This window comes from Oreochromis niloticus, linkage group LG11, assembly GCF_001858045.2.
Source record: "Oreochromis niloticus isolate F11D_XX linkage group LG11, O_niloticus_UMD_NMBU, whole genome shotgun sequence".
In the NCBI taxonomy this organism is placed as follows: Eukaryota; Metazoa; Chordata; class Actinopteri; order Cichliformes; family Cichlidae; genus Oreochromis; species Oreochromis niloticus.
In genome coordinates, this window is record NC_031976.2 from 28,501,781 (window position 1) to 28,521,271 (window position 19,491).

The 19,491-nt window shown below is 38.8% G+C and overlaps 1 protein-coding gene across 1 annotated transcript in view; it reads right to left on the bottom strand.

Moving 5' to 3' along the window:
* Window positions 1-16,010, bottom strand: part of LOC109204113 (sialoadhesin) — a 70,268-nt gene extending 54,258 nt beyond the window's left edge. The window contains exons 1-7 of the mRNA XM_025911183.1: window positions 15,543-16,010; window positions 14,951-15,292; window positions 14,478-14,789; window positions 11,406-11,669; window positions 9,838-10,101; window positions 5,199-5,462; window positions 4,391-4,654 (exon numbers count right to left, since the gene is read on the bottom strand). Coding sequence (XP_025766968.1) covers window positions 4,391-4,654; window positions 5,199-5,462; window positions 9,838-10,101; window positions 11,406-11,669; window positions 14,478-14,789; window positions 14,951-15,292; window positions 15,543-15,588 — 1,756 coding nt within the window. The 5' untranslated portion in view covers window positions 15,589-16,010. The remainder of the gene's footprint in view (window positions 1-4,390; window positions 4,655-5,198; window positions 5,463-9,837; window positions 10,102-11,405; window positions 11,670-14,477; window positions 14,790-14,950; window positions 15,293-15,542) is intronic.
* Window positions 16,011-19,491: the final 3,481 nt, after the last annotated feature.

Below are 19,491 nucleotides of genomic sequence, written 5' to 3' on the forward strand. Positions count from 1 at the left end.
ACATAAAAAACAGGGTCACCATAAAATTACCTGTTGGTTTAGGCTTTGTATTTTCATGCTTCTTTAAAAGACAGAAGAGGCCATGCTTGGCTGAATTTTAAGCTCTGTTAGTAAGCTGCATCCTTAAGCTGTACAGTAAGTGTCTAAAGCAAAGTGTTAGATGCTTTTTAATGTGTGGTGAATAACAGATTAATAAAAATCTAGAATAACTTTCAAGAAAACTGAAGCAAAAAGAGGATGTTGGTAAAATTAACTCAACATTATTTCATATTGTTTGTCAGATATTTCCATTCAAAATGATTAAAAAACACCAACATCACAAACACAGCAGAGTGGTCTGCTTAGGTGACTTGACTTAGCAGAGGTGAAGCCTAGCAGACTGACTCACACAGCTGCTTGTGTTGGCACACTTGTCAATCGTAACAGCCATGCCCCAAACTTTAAGCCTTACCCAAAATTTCTATTTAAAAAATTAAAAAAATAAGTAAATAAAATTTTTTTTTTCCTCTTTACGGCTGTTATAAAGACGGGTGTTAGCTAAGATATAAACATTTTATTTTGATGACTGAAGTTGGGTATTTTAACATGGGTGTCTATGGGATCTCAAGTGGCCACTGGTGGAATTACATTTTTTGGCATTTTCATGTTGGCTTCATTTTTTTTTACTAAAGTGAATGTAATTGTATCTCTATCTCTATCTTAAATATTTTCTTATAGTTTGACTAAATGCATCAAGGACACATACAGATAACATGAAATCTATGTTTGTTAGCTCAAAAATGCAAAAATGTGATATATCTACTTTTGCACAGCGCTCTTGTCTTTAAATTTGACTTGTGTGTTTTCACACACCACTTCCTTCCACACATTTTTAGGTACTTCTTCGTCAACAAAACCTCAGAATTTCTGGTGCATTGCTCACATAATTTCTGCTAATTCCTCTCACAATGCACTTCTCCTCAAGATATTGATATTGATATTGATTGATATTGATATACCTTTATTAATCCCACAAGGGGAAATTTCATGTTAAGGCTGCCGACCTATTGCACGCAATGGCGGCGCCATCTTACCCATCCGACCATACATACATTACACAAACATCACATGGGGAAGACAGGTCAGAGGGGTATAACATGGAAAAGCACAACATGAGGAAAGATAAGGAGAAAAAAATAACTCCCCCCAGACTGAGCTCCAACAGGGAGATCAGTTTGAGAACAGAAAAAAACACCTCTGCACATAGCACATGAAAAAAAACTCTTAATACACCAAAGAACACATGACAATCCACAGGGATGGGTAAAGGGTGAGAGACATCCAATGTAGACAGTACATCCGGGCCTGCAGCCTATGCGCTGGTCTCCATGATCCACCGTCAGCATCGGAAGGGAATAAGCGTTGAAGGCGTTTGGAGGGGGAGGGGGGATGAGTGTATATCTGCATGTGTATATGTCTGTGTGCGTGTGTGTGTGTATGTCCAGAGTTCAGCTGAGACAGTGTCCTTCGCCCTGCCAGGCTAAGTCAACAGTCTTCCAGCCAACCCAGGTGGCCTTGCATGGAATGGGAAGGAACAGACTCAACACAGTCATTATCAGGGAGTTTTTGTTCAGCTCCAGCCTTAAGCCCACAGCTGGCGCCGAAGGGGTAGCCTCATTATGATGGTGATTTTTCTTTTGCAAGATGAGAGCTACTAGGTGAATTCATGCCCTTTTCTTACTCTTGGTCTTTCAGTGCACATTCGAGTAAATTGCTTCACAACTGTCCTCCTCTTCTGAGTTTTCACTTTCTCTTTCTTCATCGTTTGCCCTAACATTTGGCAAGTTGGTGTTGCTTGGCCCAGCGATGGTTGCATGATGGATATTTTCTGGCACTTTCAGCCAATCAGTGTTTTCATAAATGCTATCTTCTGTTGTGTTTGGTGCCTACAATTGCACAGACAATATCAGTGGTGAAGATAATCTATCAAACTTTGAAAGAAATTGTTTTAAGAAGTCAAAGTACCTCATTTTCTTCCAAAGTTATAGGCCGACACGTAGCAACTGTATTGCTTTCATCTGGTAACTGACCTTTATGTTTACAGGGATTCTTCTGAGCCCTGAAAAATAACATAGAACATAAAGCATATATATGGTTACAATTCATAAATCAAAGTTTTACCACTGCTCGGTTTTTAGCACACAGGACGAATTAACAAGAGCTGCTGAAAGAAAATGTCATTAGGTCAACCACCTTTACAATGCTTAGTAATGGGTTATGTTAGATTAACTGTCAGAGAGCAAACAACATCATTGAACGTGAACAGATAAAAGTCTCAAAAATGAAAACATGTTAAAATTAACCAACACCAAAGTATTATATGGATTGCTGATGACTAAATCTGAGTTTTATTATTTTTTTCTAATGGATGAAGGCCCAAACAAGAAACAGTAATTATGAGTATTCAGACAAAAAGAATTTAAAAGCAGGCAAATAAAACTTAGTAAGATGGTGAACTGTGGGTAGATTTAACATTGTTCCATGAAATTTAGCAGTTGTTTACCTACCTGATAAAAAACAGCACAACACATATTGATACCAGCAGTAATGCTGTAAGAGCGGAGATGATCACTGGATACAGAACTGAATCTAAAAAACAGAAATATCATGTGTAAAAATATCAGCTTCATTTTTTCTCACTTATGTGTACAATAAATGTATTGTTTTAATCACCAATATTATTTATATGGAACACAATCAACAATATCTAGAATCTCAAAATGAAAAAGTTTTCAACAAAACCAACAGATTGATTGCTCACATGGATTCAGGGAATCTAAAACTTATTGGAAGGAATTTTACTGCAACTGAATATAAGAGCAGTCTGGATAAAATCCCCACAGTATCTCTTCATGGCCTGTGTAGAGTACAGTATATCACTGACTAAGTTCACCACTACTTCACAGAAATTACTGAAAAGTTAAACAAAACAACTCGTAAAATGTTGTGAGTGAAGATGGTCATGACCCAAGGTGAAGTTCTTTATGAACATGCAATACTTTATCATTGACATTATTTTACTGACTCCTTTTGAACTCGTTGCAGTTTTGCACTAAAAAGGAGTGTTATCTTTAATGCTTCAAAGTTTAGTTGTTCGCCATTAATCTGTGGCAGGCCGTGGTCTGCGGTGCCGCTGCAGGGTAGGCGGACACACCTGCATGGCACCCGCAATCACGCCTCGCCGGCTTAAAGTCTGTGGTGGTTGCTGAATGTTTGTTGTTGTAGTTGTTGTAGTGTGTAGCTGTCAGCTGAAAAGCTGCAGCCAGTGTGTAAACAAGCAACCATGAATAAAGTGCTGAAAAGCATGAACGAGTGGTCAGGTCTGTCGTGCGTATTTCATGCAATCATATTGATTAGTACGGAGCCCCTCTGATGACATGGTCCAAAAAATACATAAATTGTGGCCACAAAATACTACTTCATGCCCTCGAAATAATATAACGTGCCCACGAAATACTTATTTGTGGCCAGGAAATACTATTTCGAGGGCACGAAATAGGTATAATGTGCGCACGAAATGCTAATTTGTAGGCACGAATTGGGTATAACGTGGCAACGAATTATGCATTTGTGGCAACAAAATAGATAATGTGCGCACATCATATTGATACAATTCCTGGACAGCTGCATAGAGACATAAGCATAAGAGTAGGCTAAACCTATACACCATGGACAGAGACAGCATGATTGAGTTTTATTTTAGGCTGGGAATGAGCTACAAATGCATTTTGAAAAGCCTGGCAATGCAAGGAACCATTATTACGGAGAGACATTTAAACAGGATATTGAGAGCCCAGTTACTTTACAGACATAAGTACGACCTGGACACCGGGATAGATTTTATTGTCAACCAACTGCAAGGGCCTGGGAAGGATCACGGTTATCGGTCAAGTGTTATACGTATTTCGTGCCCCCGAAATAGTATTTCGTGGGCACAAATAAGTATTTCGTGGGCACGTTATACCCATTTCGTGCCCACGAAGTAGTATTTTGTGGCCACAATTTATTTATTATTTGGACCATCAGAGGGGCTCCGTAGATTTGTCATGGTCTTGGGTTTTATGCCCAGGGTTTTGAGTTTATGGACTGTATTCTTGGATACTATTAAATATTATCTATTTGGCACCTAGTTTACATTTTCATCATGTAGAATCTTCTTCTTTATGTAGTTTTTAGTTCCTAATTGCAGTTTCTGTTTGTAATAGCGTTTATTAGTTTCTTCAGTGTTTCCCTTTGTTTTCGTTTTCTGTCTTTTCTCACAAGTTAGTCTTTGATCTTTGCAGCTGTTCCTAATTCAACTCCTTTTGTTGTATTCAGAATATCTCAAACAGATGTGAAATGTGATATTTACACTGAACATCTATTTGAATGCTGCTGGAACGTCCAACTCCAATCTCATTTTCAGCATTGCAGAAAAAAGTCCGTCTGTCTCTGGAGACTTGAATGTTTAAACTGGTTCCTGTCCCAATAAAAGTCTCCTGGTCTCCATCACCCATGAACCAAGTGTAGTTCCTCACTGCTGGGTTGGCATTACTGCTGCAGGTCAGAATCACATTGCTGTTCTCTGGCACTGGACCAGAGGGACTGACTGAAAGTGTGATGTTTTTAGGTGAATCTGTAAAATGAGCACCAAAACAGGCACACCTAAATGTTAAGACAGTTTTCTTATTAAAAAAAAAAAATGTGAATAACTGGAATTGTATTGTATTTTTTTTTTATTATAATTACTTGCTCTTAAACACATAACACAAAATCCTATTTCTAAGGATGGCTAGAGAGCAAACCACAGAAATTTAGTTTCATCTAAAGTAAAAACTGAAAAGTAAAAATGAAGTTAGTGTAAATATCTGGGTTGGTATGATTTGGATATTGTGCCCCTATTTTAGTTTTTTACTTGCTAAAAAATATGGGCAATTAAGCATCACCTATAACTTAACCCCCCCTGCTCTTAAACATAACACAAAATCTTACTTAGCATAAAGAACACAAATTTTGTTTTGTCTTAAGTAAAAAGTGGGGAAAATGGTGTTATTTTTTGGCCTGGAACCTTCCAAAGACAATATTACATAAATTGTACTACCATTGAATCCTATTAATGGAATTCTAGAAGGATACTAGTCAGGGTATGTAAACTGTAAATCTGTGATATTAATACATACATTGAACATCTATTTGTAGGTTGCTTGATCGTTCAAATCCAAGTGTATTTGTAACCTTGCAGAAAAAAATACTGTTGATTGTTGAAACGGCAACATTTAAAGTGCGTCCAGTCCCAATGAGAGTCTCCTCATCTCCATCAGCTCTGTACCAGGTGTAGTTTTCTACTGCTGGGTTGGCATTACTGCTGCATGTCAGAGTCACTTTTCTGTTTTCTACTATTGGACCAGTAGGACTGACGGAAATTCTGACATCTTTGGGTGAATCTGAAAAAACAATTTAAAAAATGGACAAAAATAGTTTGTAAGTGCAAGTCTTTTGTCTGTGACATTTATGCAATAATCAAAACAAACTGAAAGAGAATTTGTTAAATGTAATATTATATAAGAGAGACATCACAGCTGCTTTTACACTTTGAACTGTTATTGACACAACCCATTGCACATCACATAGCTGCTGCATGTGAAATTCACCTTGCTGTTGCCTGGTACGGACCAGAAGGACTGATTGAAACAGTCAGTCCCTCTAAGTGAATCTGTAAATGTCATGGTCCTGGGTGAGTGTGAGTGCTTTCAGTCCATTTTTTCACATTGGCTCTTCAAGGTACAGTCCTGCCCCTTGGTGGATTTCCTGTTTCCATTCGCCTCTCCATCAGCTGCTCGCTTCTTTCATCCCCCAATTATGCAGCTAAACTTTCCTATGGAGGAGGCTTTTTTTCATGTTTTGTTCCATTTCTACCTGCCCATATGATGTTTTTATGAATAAGCTAAAGATGTCTTTTGCTCATCCAGTGTCTTAGGGCAGTTCAGCCAAAAGATTGCTTAATCTCTGCCAAGGTAACGGCAGCATTGCCAAATTTCACAGTTGGCTGTAACTCTGTAGAGAAGTGCAGGAGGAGGGACCGCAGTCTCAAGAAGAGAGCAAGGATTAGAGACCAGGGATGATTAACAATGTAAGAAAATACATAGAGGGATGTAATAAGAAAAGGAGAAACTCAAGGATTCAAGTAAAAAGAATGACTACTTTGATGATGAGCCACTGTTAATAGCTAAACTGTAGCTTTTGGCACATGCTGCAGTGCAGCAATAGCAATAATCAAACAAAAGTTTAGTATGTATGTATCGCCTAGACCAGTGATTCTCAAACTGTGGTACACGTACCACTAACTGGTACTTGGGCTCTCTCTGGTGGTACGCGGGAAATCTCCCCAAAATTTTTTAAGATTAAATAATATACCATTGTGGAGGTATGCAAAGACAACACAAGAGTTCCCGAGGCTCTTCTGGGAGCCGGAGTCAACCAGAAAACCTGCACGTCGGAGGATCTGCAGTTGAAGTAGTACCTAGCTACAAGTACCGTATGTACCTAGATAGCAACCTCACCTGGAAAAACAACACTTCCAGCCTGATCAGGAAGGCTCACCAGAGGCTCTACTTCCTGAGGAGGTTGAGGCGCGCGGGAATGGAAAGCTCAGTCCTCATCTCCTTTTACAGATGTGCGGTGGAGAGTGTTCTGTGCTCTGGCATTAACGTGTGGCACGGAAACTGCACTGTGGCAGAGAGGAAAGCTCTACAGAGGGTGGTGAAGGCTGCACAGAGAGTTGTCAAAAGTAGCCTCCCAACAGTCACAGACATATACACCTACAGATGCAGGAAGAGGGCCACCTGTACCATGAAGGACCCCACTCACCCAGCACACACACTCTTTGTCCTGCTCCCCTCAGGCAGGAGGCTGAGGCGCATTAAATGCAAAACCACCAGACTGAGAAACAGCTTCATTCCAGAAGCTGTGAGACTTCTCAATGCATAAATGGACAAGAACTGCTATTGTAGCACCTTAAACACTGACAGTTACTGACACTGTCACTTTATCAATGCTGGTCATCATGCCCTTTGCTGCTAAAGTATTTATACCTACACTCTATATCCATACTCCATACTGGTACTCAGGTTGTTGCACTCTACTTATTGTATTATTTATCGTATTATTTTATTACTTGTTATTCTGTTTGTTAATAAAAACCCAAAAAACCCAACTATTTATTTATTACTTTCTAAAAAAAAATTCTGTTTCTTCATTATATGGTTTCTTTTCGCTCAGGGACCGTGTGTACATAATTTTGTTCCACCTCATGTTAACATGTGATGTGAATGACAATAACGCTCCTTGAATCCTTCAGTCCTCTATGAACAGGAGCCTTTCCTTATCGCCAGCGGTCACGGCTGCTACAGAGCGCTTTGCTCATTTCCCTGGGCCATGAGGGTTCCCGATGGTCAGGGACAAATGTAATTGCATGGCAGGATGCGGTTAGCGGACCAAACTTCAGTGAGGAGAACAACTCAATATAAGGTTAGTCATTAGTATACTGCTGCATGGGTTGGGCTATAGTTACATTGTAAGGTTTTAAAAACTGAGCTTTAAAATGAACAGTGATGATAAAAACCGAGAGAAGCTGACAGTGATCACTGACTTTTTATAGGAGCTTGTTCAGATTAAATAGAACCAAATACAAAGCATTAAAACATGTTAAAAACACAACAGCCTTAATAAATGCAGAGTGGTTTGGACCCGGAAGCAGGATTCATCAGGTCATCACTTAAAGATTGGATATTCCACCTTCTGTGAATGTTTTAATGCAGTACAGTGTGTACAGTTAATGTCGGTCATAAGGGTGGTACTTCAAGAGCCATATATTTTATGAGGTGGTACTCATTGTGAAAAGTTTGAGAATCACTGGCCTAGACCAATTTTGTGTTCCAGTCAAGCCATCATTGTGGTCACTCTGGGGACTTTCTCGCTACTTGTCCAGTTTGGCCAAAGAAGCCTCCCCGCTGGTTCTTGGGGACACAGGTGGGTGGCTTCACTTTGCTTTCTAAGCCCCAACTTTTTTTTACCTGTCATGCTCTGTTTCAACCAGGTTCCTCAGTCTCTCCATGCCTTTGTTGACCCCTGGACTGAACAGAACCTAATTGACTCTGAGTAAGCCAACTCTTTAGGGCTTCCTCTCTCACTATTGGATCCTCCCTTTCAGGACACTGCTCTAAACAACCAGATATTTGCCATGATCACTCATCAGACCAAACCCAACCCATCGGCTTAGTTTCCTCTCCTAACCACTGGAAGACCATCTCATTCCTTTACTTTCTCCCCACCTGACACACACCATTCATCTTAGGCTCCCCCTGACTTGAGAAACATTACCGCCATATAGACTGGTCTAGAAGTAAAATCAAAAGCTAGTGGGGTTTTTGGACAACTGTCTACAGTCTGCGCTTCCCTCTGGCTCCAATAACCGTGATCCTGCACACACTAATTCCTCTCATCTCTCTGGGGTCCCGGAAGAATACCATGATCTCGAAGAAATATTTAGCCAGCTGGGGTGAGTTCTCTTTCCTTCCACAAAGGCCCTATGACTGCCATCGACCTCCTGCCCAGAGAGCCTTCTCAACAATGGCTGAGAGGCTCAACCGAGAGCTCGAGACTACCCTCTGCTGGATCACCTCACAGAACTCCTCCACAAGGTCCCCTCAGCTGTCTTGGATTGAGTACTCATAGTATGCTCATAATTCTCTCACCTCCTCTACCACAGGCTTATCTCTGTTTGAGGCACCACTAGGACACCAACCACCACTCTTTCCCGCAGTCGAGACTGATCTCACTGTCACCCCCGTCCAACACCTGTCATGGTCCTGGTTGAGTGTGAGTGCTTTTGGTGTATATCTCCACTTTGGCTCCTCAAGCTCCAGTCCCACCCCTGAGCAGAGTCCCTGTTTCTTGCGTCCACCTCTCCTCACCTGCAGTGCATCGGTGGTATTAGCCCTGTATTTAGTAGTGTTTAATTTAGGACCCCGCCCCTCAGATCCTTCACTCACCACCCTCTAATGGACACCACTCCAGTAATTTTCAGTCTCGCTGTGACTCCCATGCCTAAGAACTGCTTGTATTTTAGTTGGACACAAAAGTGTCTGCTTTTGGTCCAACTCTCGCACTTGCCCACACGGCGTTGATGAAATGATCTGTCCACCAAAACATGCACACTGAAATCAGCAATATTTAACATAATCACTCATTCCCAAACACATAATACAAACTTCTAAGTGTGGGAAGAGAGCAAACCACACAAATGTAGTTTTCTCTTAAGAAAAAAACTAAAAAGTAAAAATGACAAGTTGTTTATCTTGGCCTGTAACCTTCTGAAGACAATAATACATAGATTGCACTACCATGCAATTTATGTAATTTATGTCAGTTCTGATAGTTGATTTTCAGATTAAAATCGATTTTAGCTTGAATAAAGTGATATCGATTCATTAAAATCCTGAATCGATTTTTAAATATAAATTTATTTCGCCCAAAACGCCAGGATCTCAGGTTAGACCTTATAAAACTATTTCGACAACCACCAAACAGCTAAAACAGCCAGGCCAGGAAAATCTCCTTCATGTTTTTCTGTGTTTTATCCTCAGTTACTTTGACACAAAGACATCTGCTGTGATGTTTACACCTCTGATAAAGTCTCACAAGTGTCAGCTTTCTTTTTATAAATATAAATACCCAGATACCCAGGCCTACTATTAACAGAATTCCAGCGGGATACTAGTTAGGGTATGTAAACTGTAAATTTGTAATATTAATACATACATTGAACGTCTATTTGTAGGTTGCTGGATTGTTCAACTCCAATTTTATTTGTAGCCTTGCAGAAGAAAATACTGTTGATTGTTGAAACGGCAACATTCAAAGTGCGTCCAGTCCCAATGAGAGTCTCCTGATTTCTACCAGCTCTGTACCAGGCGTAGTTTTCTACTGCTGGGTTGGCATTACTGCTGCATGTCAGAGTCACTTTTCGGTGTTCTACTATTGGACCAGAAGGACTGACGGAAATTCTGACATCTTTGGGTGAATCTGGGAAAAAATTGACAAAAATAGTTTTTGTAGTATTTGTAAGTGCAAAAGTCTTTTGTTTGTGACATCTTCACAAAAAAAAATGAAAAATTGAAAGAGAATTTCTTAAATGTAATATAATATAAGAGATACATCACAGCTATTTTTTTTTTTTTTGGTCTGAACTGTTAATGGCACACCCCACTGCAAACCACAAAGCCAAGTGACAATAGCAAACATTTTTTTATAATTCTAATTTCTAGTTTGAGCATTAGAGTGAATCTGAAAGCCTACAGTACACAAACTCATGTGTCGACTGAAAAACGCACAGACACGCCGTCGGGGCTGAAAGCCGACAGCTCACTGATTCTGATGGGTCGGGGCTGCACTTTGTGTTTATGTCCTTTTTTTGTGCTAGATTCTGAAGCTGCAGATTTTGTCTCTCTTCAACCAAAATTGACTGAACCAGCAGCAAAAGAAGATCCAAGCTACACTTCATGTTTCGCTTCACACAAACATTGTCATGAATTCCCTCTTACTTTTGCTGTTTTGCTTCCACCATGATAAAATCACACTTCCTCTAGAGCTCTCTCTCCCTCTCTCAGTGTAATTCAAGAACAGCTTCCCATCTAAAAATCTTTGTTTTCTGCATTATTCGCTTACTTATTACCCACCAGTCTACCATTGTTTACAGCGCTGTCAGCCGCTGTTTTTTTTTATTTTTTTTTATTTAAATGACTTCTGACAAGAAAGCCTCATTTCTGCTGTTCAAAACTGAAGAAATGTAAACTTGTAAAATTATGCCAAATTGCAAAACGCTTAGCTGTGTCTCTAATAAAACCTCTGTAACTTTGCGCTGCTTCACTTCAGCAGCATCAGGTAATGTTCATATATTGATTCTTGATAGTTTTCTTCCGTTTTTGATCTAATGCAGAATATTTTTAAGGTTATCTGCTATAAAAAGCCAGGCCAGGAAAATCTCCTTCATGTTTTTCTGTGTTTTATCCTCAGTTACTTTGACACAAAGACATCTGCTGTGATGCTTACACCTCTGATAGAGTCTCACAAGTGTCAGCTTTCTTTTTATAGATATAAAAATATGGATATATACTGATAAATGATCAGAATTATAATATTTCTGACTGACTGAGGCAAAATTTCCCCGATTCAAATAGAATCGTGGATCGAATCGAATCGGGACCTTATGAATCAGAATCGAATCGATTCTAGAAAACAGTGACGATACCCCGCGCTACCATTAATAGAACTGTAGCTGGATACTAGTCAAGGTATGTAAACTGTAAATCTGTGATATCAATACATACATTGAACGTCTATTTGTAGGTTGCTGGATTGTTTAACTCCAATTTTATTTGTAGCCTTGCAAAAAAAAATACTGTTGATTGTTGAAACGGCAACATTCAAAGTGCGTCCAGTCCCAATGAGAGTCTCCTGATTTCTACCAGCTCTGTACCAGGCGTAGTTTTCTACTGCTGGGTTGGCATTACTGCTGCATGTCAGAGTCACTTTTTGTTGTTCTCTTATTGGACCAGAAGGACTGACGGAAATTCTGACATCTTTGGGTGAATCTGGGAAAAAATTGACAAAAATAGTTTTGTAGTATTTGTAAGTGCAAAAGTCTTTTGTTTGTGACACTGCAAACCACAAAGCCAAGTCACAATAGCAAACATTTTCTATAATTCTAATTTCTTGTTTGAGCATTAGAGTGAATCTAAAAGTCTACAGTACACAAACTCATGTGTCGACTGAAAAACATGAAAATATGACGTACATAAAAAACTGCAGTTTAAACTGAAAGCAGTCGTCAGATGTGACTCAGTAAATATAGGTTTTTTTTTTCATTCTAAGTCAGTATTGGAGGGTTTCTGGGAAAGTAAATAATATGGCTAAATAATTATCAGTGTTGGGGAATAATGGAATACGCGTACCGGTGTTATGTATTTAAAATACAAAATATGAGTAATTGTATTCCATTACAGTTACTGCTTAGATAGGTGATAATTAGAATACAGTTACTTTGTTGAAATAAATGGATTACACAGTGGTCTTTTGATGTGTCATATGTTAGGCTATCCCCTCTCTAATTTTGGTAATTCCACACATTGCCGGAAACCCAAATAAAGCACGCAATAAGAAGCTCTAATGTAAGAGTCCTTATTAATGTTGGTGGCGTCAGTTACACAATAGACTCTAGTGATAGTAAATTCGATTCTTTTTACTGAATCGAGTTTGAATGAGACACTCACCAAAATTAATTGGGTTTTTTGAGTCATTTGAATCATTGAGTTCAGAGAGTGAAAAAAAATGTACATTTTCACTCAAACTTAATTTTTTTCTCTTTTCATGTAAATCCTACTGCTAAGATCAGTGATTGAAAAAGAAAACTATTTTATAGAGCAAAAAAAGAAAAAAAGATTTTTAAAGGGAACATTTATTTTATTTTATTATTATTTTCCTCAAATATGTCAAATATATATTTTCTCATCTAAATAATTTAGTGAAATAGGGAATTTCTGATTATTTTACTTACATAATTGCAGCAGCAGAATGCGAGTCAGACACTGTATTTTTTTTTTAATAGTGGTGGAACTGAGTTCATATATTTTTGCCTTTAGTCTGCTTATTATCTTTGCAAAACAAACAAATTGTAGACTGAATGTTATATTGCGTCAGTCAGACTATCAGAATTCATCTCAGGTGAAGGAGCGACTCTTCCACAGTAACACACTCTGAGTTTCAGCAGCTGAGAGCCGGGGGGGGTGAGTCATATGTAGCGCAAGCGTCCACTGAACTGTGAGCCGAGAGGCGGTAATGCACCTTAACGTTGGTTGTCAACCAAGAAGAAGACGAAGAAGCTGTGAGCCGAGAGAGAGGGGGTGAGTTGATTCGTTCAACTCGTTTGAGCTGTGAGCCAGGAGGGAGGGGGTGAGTTAGTAAGGACTAGTCCTGAATGAGGCCCGCTACGGAGGAACTGAGTGATTCATTCATGTTACGATTCCACACCGGACATTAGCTCTCAAGAAGGGAGGGGGTGAATAACCCAAATGTACTGTTAGCAGAGTGATGCTACTGTGAACTGATGAGCTATTGTCTTGATGTGAGCTTTCTACTCAGGGTTTTTTCTTACAGTCCAGAGCAGAAATGTTTTTGTTAATAAACTGGCTGTTGTTTTTTTTCCACAATTTTAATTATAAGCTAGATATATTTCTACTAATGAAATTAGTTTGCTAGCAGTAACAGAGATGAGTCAGTGAATGAGTCAGTTTGGATTGTGAATCATGATTCACGAGTCAGTAAAGTGATTCTGGAGTATTGAATGATTTCTTCATGACTCGCACATCACTAATGGACTGGAGCCAGCACAACAGAGCCGGCAGTGCACAGACAGGAATGCATTTCTTACTTTGAAATTCCAACACCACTTCGCATTTAAAGAAGAAAGGGGTGGGCGAAATCTGACCGTGCAATGCAAGCTCTGTTTGCCAGCAACCGAGCTGCTCTCAGTGTCAAAAGACTCCACCTCCAACCTAAAGAAATATCTGGAAGTAAGTTCTTTTAAAAAAAACTAACGTTAGCCTACTGCAACTACCTTGTTTTAGTTGTGGTAGCTACCTGGGTTATGTGCCACTTCAATATCTTCGATGTACTATTGCTGTGTGATTTATTGCTATTACTGAAAGCTGCATTACAACCGGCTAGCTGCAAAAAATCATGTGCAGTTCTAAAAGCAGACAGAAAGAAAACATATTACTAATACAGAAATAGGTTCCATATGAGATCACTGCTAAAAGTGCAGCCTTACCTAATGTCCACCCTACTCTTACTCATTTTATATTAAAATTTAAAAATCTAGTTGGTATTGCTTTCAGAACTGCACATGATCATTTGGAGCTAGCAGGTTGTTAATGCTATCCATCAAGTCTGACAGTCTGAACTAACCTCAGCTAACGCCAGCTAACAATGTCAGCTCGGTGGCGAGTAGCCTTCAGTAATAACAATAAATCACACACCAATAGTACATTCATGTAGCTGCAAAAAGCATGACAATATATCAAGTAATCCAAAGTATTCAGAATATGTTACTCACATTGAGTAGCTTAACGGAATAAGTTACACACTACATTTTGGTCCATGCATTCTGTAATCTGTAGTGGAATACATTTTAAAAGTTTCCAACACTGGTAATTATATGAATTATTAAACATTTTAGGTCATGTACTTTAACAAAAATCGGACAATCAGCATTAGTTTAAAAAATAAGAATGTATATGTGTCATTTAGTTCAAATATATAAAACATCCACTGTATACAAGTCAGGCAAGTAAGCCATTAGCAGTAACTTTGAATTTTAGAACAAAATAAACAAATAAACTCACATGAGATAACAGGAATTAAACTTGTTTCAGCAGTGACATCAGGGCTACCATCTTGTTTCCTGTAGACAGCAGTGCAGGAGATTTTATTTCCATGATGGAGGTGAGAAGCAGTGAAACTCATAACAGAAGTCTTGACTTTAGTTTTATCCTGATGCTCCTGCAGTGTCTCCCAACTCTGACCCCGGTTAGGGGTCCATCTCAGAGCTGGAGGATGAGACCAACATGGAGCTGGAGCAGAGCACATCAGACTCACTAAGGTTCCCTCCTTCACCTCCAGTGTGGATGGAGTCAGAGTCGGTGAGGGAGGAACAGCTGGTGGGAAGACATATTTTGACCAGTCAATAAACAAATGAGCAGCAATTACTCAGGTTTTTATATGATGTGCAAAATCCAGTGAATTCAGAAAAAGGCCAGAGCATCTTGACAAATGTCATTTACTCATAAATTGTCTGTATATGAATATAAAAACTTACCTATGAATGAAACATCTACACCAGCTTGTGAAAAACTGTATTTCAGTGCATTATTACACTCCAGTCTGATGTAATATTTACTTCTTTGAAGCAGATTTGTATTAATGAAAGTTGTGGAGCAGTCTTTCTTTATTAAGTCTCCTGTCATGTCTTTAGTTGGCTTTAGTTTTGCATTTATACTGGTAAATGAAGGTGAATCACTCCAATATGCTTTACATGTATGATCTAAGTATTTTTCAAATCTGCTCTCTACATCAAAGGAGCAGGGGATGGTCACACAGGATCCTCTCAAAACATTTATATTCTGTGGCATTTTGATGTTGAACGTTCCACACAGTGCACCTGAAACACAACACAATGATTTTTAAGGAAGAAATGGAATTGGTCATTTACAGCAAGAGTACAGTTGTTATCCTTGCTGTCTTTCTCCAGAATGTGTTAAATTCAAATACTTACAAATTTTTATTGCTAAATATAAAAAAAACTGACAGATTTGATTGTTCAATACATGTTACATGTAAATGTTTCAAATTAGCAACAGTGTATTGATATTAATAATGTTAATAGTCATTACACAGTTTCTTTCACTCACCCTGCAGCAGAGAACTAACGAGAAGAAAAATCAGAGTTCCAGCCATCTTTGTTGCAAGAGAGTGAAGTTTAAAGGAGTCTGAAGTTTACACATAAAATAATTTACACGATTAGTTGTTAAAGATTACTAGTGAAAACCTGTTAAGATGGAAAGTGACCCAAAGCATCTTTTGCGAATATTTTTAGTCGGTTAGCTTAACCCTCTGGGGTCGACAGACGCGCCACATGACCTATTTAAGACGACACAGCTACAAGATGCAGCGACTCAGAGTCTCCATTCCAACTTGGGTCAGAAGTACGGACTTCAAACTATATACCAGTTTTTGAATTGTGTCGATGGGCCACGTAAAACCAGAGTTATGATAAAAAATACACACGATGTTTTTTTCTGAACAAAACAGTGGTGTTTACAGCGGGAAGAACGGTAAAAACGGCGTTTTCTACAGACATCGATAGCAAACACTCTCCACTTGTGAGTGAAAAAAGAAAAAGAAAAAACACCCCTTCCCTATTGGTGTTACAGTTTACCATGTCAGCCAATCAAAAAAATGATATGGCAACATGTGGCACTTGGTTGTTTAGGGAGAAGGGGAAGTTTTAGGAGTGATGCCGCGACAGAAAGCGGGCGAGCGAAAGAAAGAGAGAGAGCGAGTTTTCTAAGTCAATGTGCGACTAATGTGAGACATTAGTGACGTTTAGCGTGTTTGGAGGCTATAGTTAGTGTGTTGTGTAGACATTGTTTTGTTTTGTGTGTCAGTTATACTGATGAATGTCACATTTGCTACATAAAAGCCATCAAAGGCAGATTCCAGTGTAAACGCTGTTTCCACATGGAAAACAGGACTGATACGCTGTCAGACCTGCAGGGTTTAGGCCTGTGGTGTTCTCCTCTGTCTTATACTGAACACCAGTGGCGGTCCTAGCCTGTTTGGCGCCCTGGGCGATCACGCCCTCTGGCGCCCCCCCCCACATACACACACACAAAAAACATATTAAGGATCGTACATTAACATAAAACTGTTGTCCACACACACATATAAAGAGAGAGAGTATGCATAGTATGCAAACGGCTACCAAACAGCCATCAAAATTCTTCATACAATGCGAACAGGACAAATCAACAACTGACAATGACTAATTAATATTAAAATCTGTAACATAAAGTATTGTTTGGAGTTTAATCTGTTAGTGTTGCTATCTTTACAATTTCTTCTTGGAGCAACTGTAACCCACATTATTTCCTTAGTAAAGTATTAATAAAGTATTCTGATTCTGATTGTTTCAGGATGACCTGCCATTATCCAATGACACATCTGCTTACCTGTATCTTTTGCTCATTTCTCCTTCTCTTCTTTTCTATTTTTTCTAAACTGAGCACCTGATGGCTTTGAACTTTTCTTGTCCATCTTCCATTGGTTTTAATTTTGCACTCCAGTATGAACACCCATCCCTCAACCCAAGGATCACCACAACATAACCTAACAGACCTACACCTTAGTTCACAGATTCACTTTGTCTAGGGTGCATTTCTGAGATTTCACACAACCCAGGATTCAAATCATGAATACATAATAGACTTGGATTTACAACATTAGGAATGAAATGTGCTCGATTTGGAAGCAGCCGGGGCTCCTCCCCTTTCGACTGGTTGTGTGTGAGACTTTAAATCATCAAACTGTAAATTTTAAATTGTTATTGATCCCTTTACCCCGAGTCCTAAAGTGTATATTTATTTTCTTACTCTTCTTATATTTATTGTTTGTTTACTTGCACTGCTGTAACTGGAGCCTCGTCGTCTCGTCTCTCTATATACTGGACTGTATGTAGTGGAGATGACAATAAAGTTTACTTTGACTTCAGCAGCGAGCAGGCGCACCGAGGGCTCTCGCGCTCACTTTTCGTGTATAGAATTTTGAAAAAACATCGGTGCAAATTATAAGTCTGCATCATGATGTCTGGTGTTTTCATGTTTGTTATTTTGTTTTATTTTGCTAGTTGGTTATTAGATGCCGCTCCAGTCAGCCAGAGAATCCCCCGCCGCCCTGCCCTCTCCTCTCTGCGCCGCAAGCAGCAGGCGCACCACGCAAACGGAGGGCGCCCTTACTCCCAGCAAATGGGCGATAGAAAACCGATCGATGCCTGTGTCATTCCCAATATGCGCTGGCTGCCGTAGGGGCAGCATGAGTACGAGCGTGTTTTTTCTTTTTTTGCCGATGCCCGTGATGCTGCCCCCCATCACGATGCCGCCCCAGGCAACTGCCCGTCTCGCCCGTATCTAAAACCGCTACTGCTGAACACAAACAATTTTTTTGGACTGGCACAAATCATTTGTGTGGCTTCTTATTTGATGCAGAACACCTGATTGTTCTGTAAATAGATTTAAATGGTTATATAAAAAAAACGGCTGCATTTTTAGGTAAATAGTACCATATAACTTTGTTGTTTGCAAAACTTGTGCATAATTTTTTAGAAATGTACAATTTCTATTTGCATTTCAAGTTACGAAAATGATTCGTTAAACATGTTTGTGGGTTTTACAGTAAATAATATAACTTTTTTCTACTCGGATTTTGAATGTTTTGTCTGAATTTAGATCAACTGTGCTAATATAGTATGCCAAAATGAAAAAATAACTCAAATTTCAGATATTTGAGGTTGTGCTGAAAGTAATGATACCAAACAAGGCAAGATAAACAGTTTTTTAAAGGTGAAATATAGAGGTAAAATCAAAAGTAGTCAAAAACGGCCAATTATACCCTGGACCCCACAGGGTTAAGAAAACAGTGTGATACAGCACATATTTTTCAGTCACTGGGAGAAACAGGAGTTCATTATGATCTTTAAAATAAATGACCCATATGGTTTTAGTTTTATAAAAAAGCAAATAATATAAAAACATACATCTTTTGTTTCAGAAAGTCTAAAACATTAAATGATGCAAGAGAAAAAAAGAGGAAGTTATAAGCCAAAAGCAGTTTTAGATCACTTTCCAGATTATAGCATTCTTTATGAAACCAACATAATTCATGTTTCTGAAATACTCAGAAGCAAAAGTCTTCTGAAGACAGAGAATTAATGGCCTACTGACTATCATGAAAGTCTTAAAATTAAAAACAAAAATGAATTGCTCACCTTTTTTCAGTCAACCTTTTTGACTTTTTCTAGAATTTTTATGATCGCTTACATTCTCATTATGTCTATTGAGCAGTCGATTGCTCAGATGTGAGGTTTTCTAAAAAGTGCTTTAAAATGATTTAAAATAAGGAACTAGCAGATAAGTCCCTTTGAGTGTGAAAATTAGATATCTTGTGTTACCAGAAGTGACTGTATTAAGCACTACCTTTTTTTCTAACATCCTGTTTCACTGAATGTGTTGTATATGAAGGAGTATTAGAGCCACATTAAGAAAATGTTGATCACTTTGAAATTTGAGATTAAGGTTGTAATTACTTTGAGAAGAAAGGCATAAGTCTATTTTGAGAAAAAAGCTGAAATGTGCAGATTACCGTGTTTTTCAGACTATAAGGGACATTTAAAATCCTATAATTTTCTCAAAAATCGACAGTGTGCCTTATGTATGAATTCTGGTTGTGCTTATTGACCGTGATTTTATGTGGTACACTGAGTTATTATATACCCTTTAAATGCTTTTCTCTTTTTGTTTCTACTGTAGCTACTCATGAGCCCCTTAATTTCCTCTCTTCCCTACTCACACACCCAGGGGCCGTCCCCCACGTCCTTCCACACCCCGTAATACCTTTCCCATTGGGCTTCACCCTTAAAGGGCTATGCCTGTAACATATCACTTCCAACATAAATGAAGACAGAAAACTAAACAGCAGTGACTTTTGTAGGGTTACTGAAGTTGGACTAGCTGGTATATAATGATGTGCTAAGTGATTGCTGCGACACAGCTATGTTAGCAGTTGTGTTTTAAATATAAAAAGTTA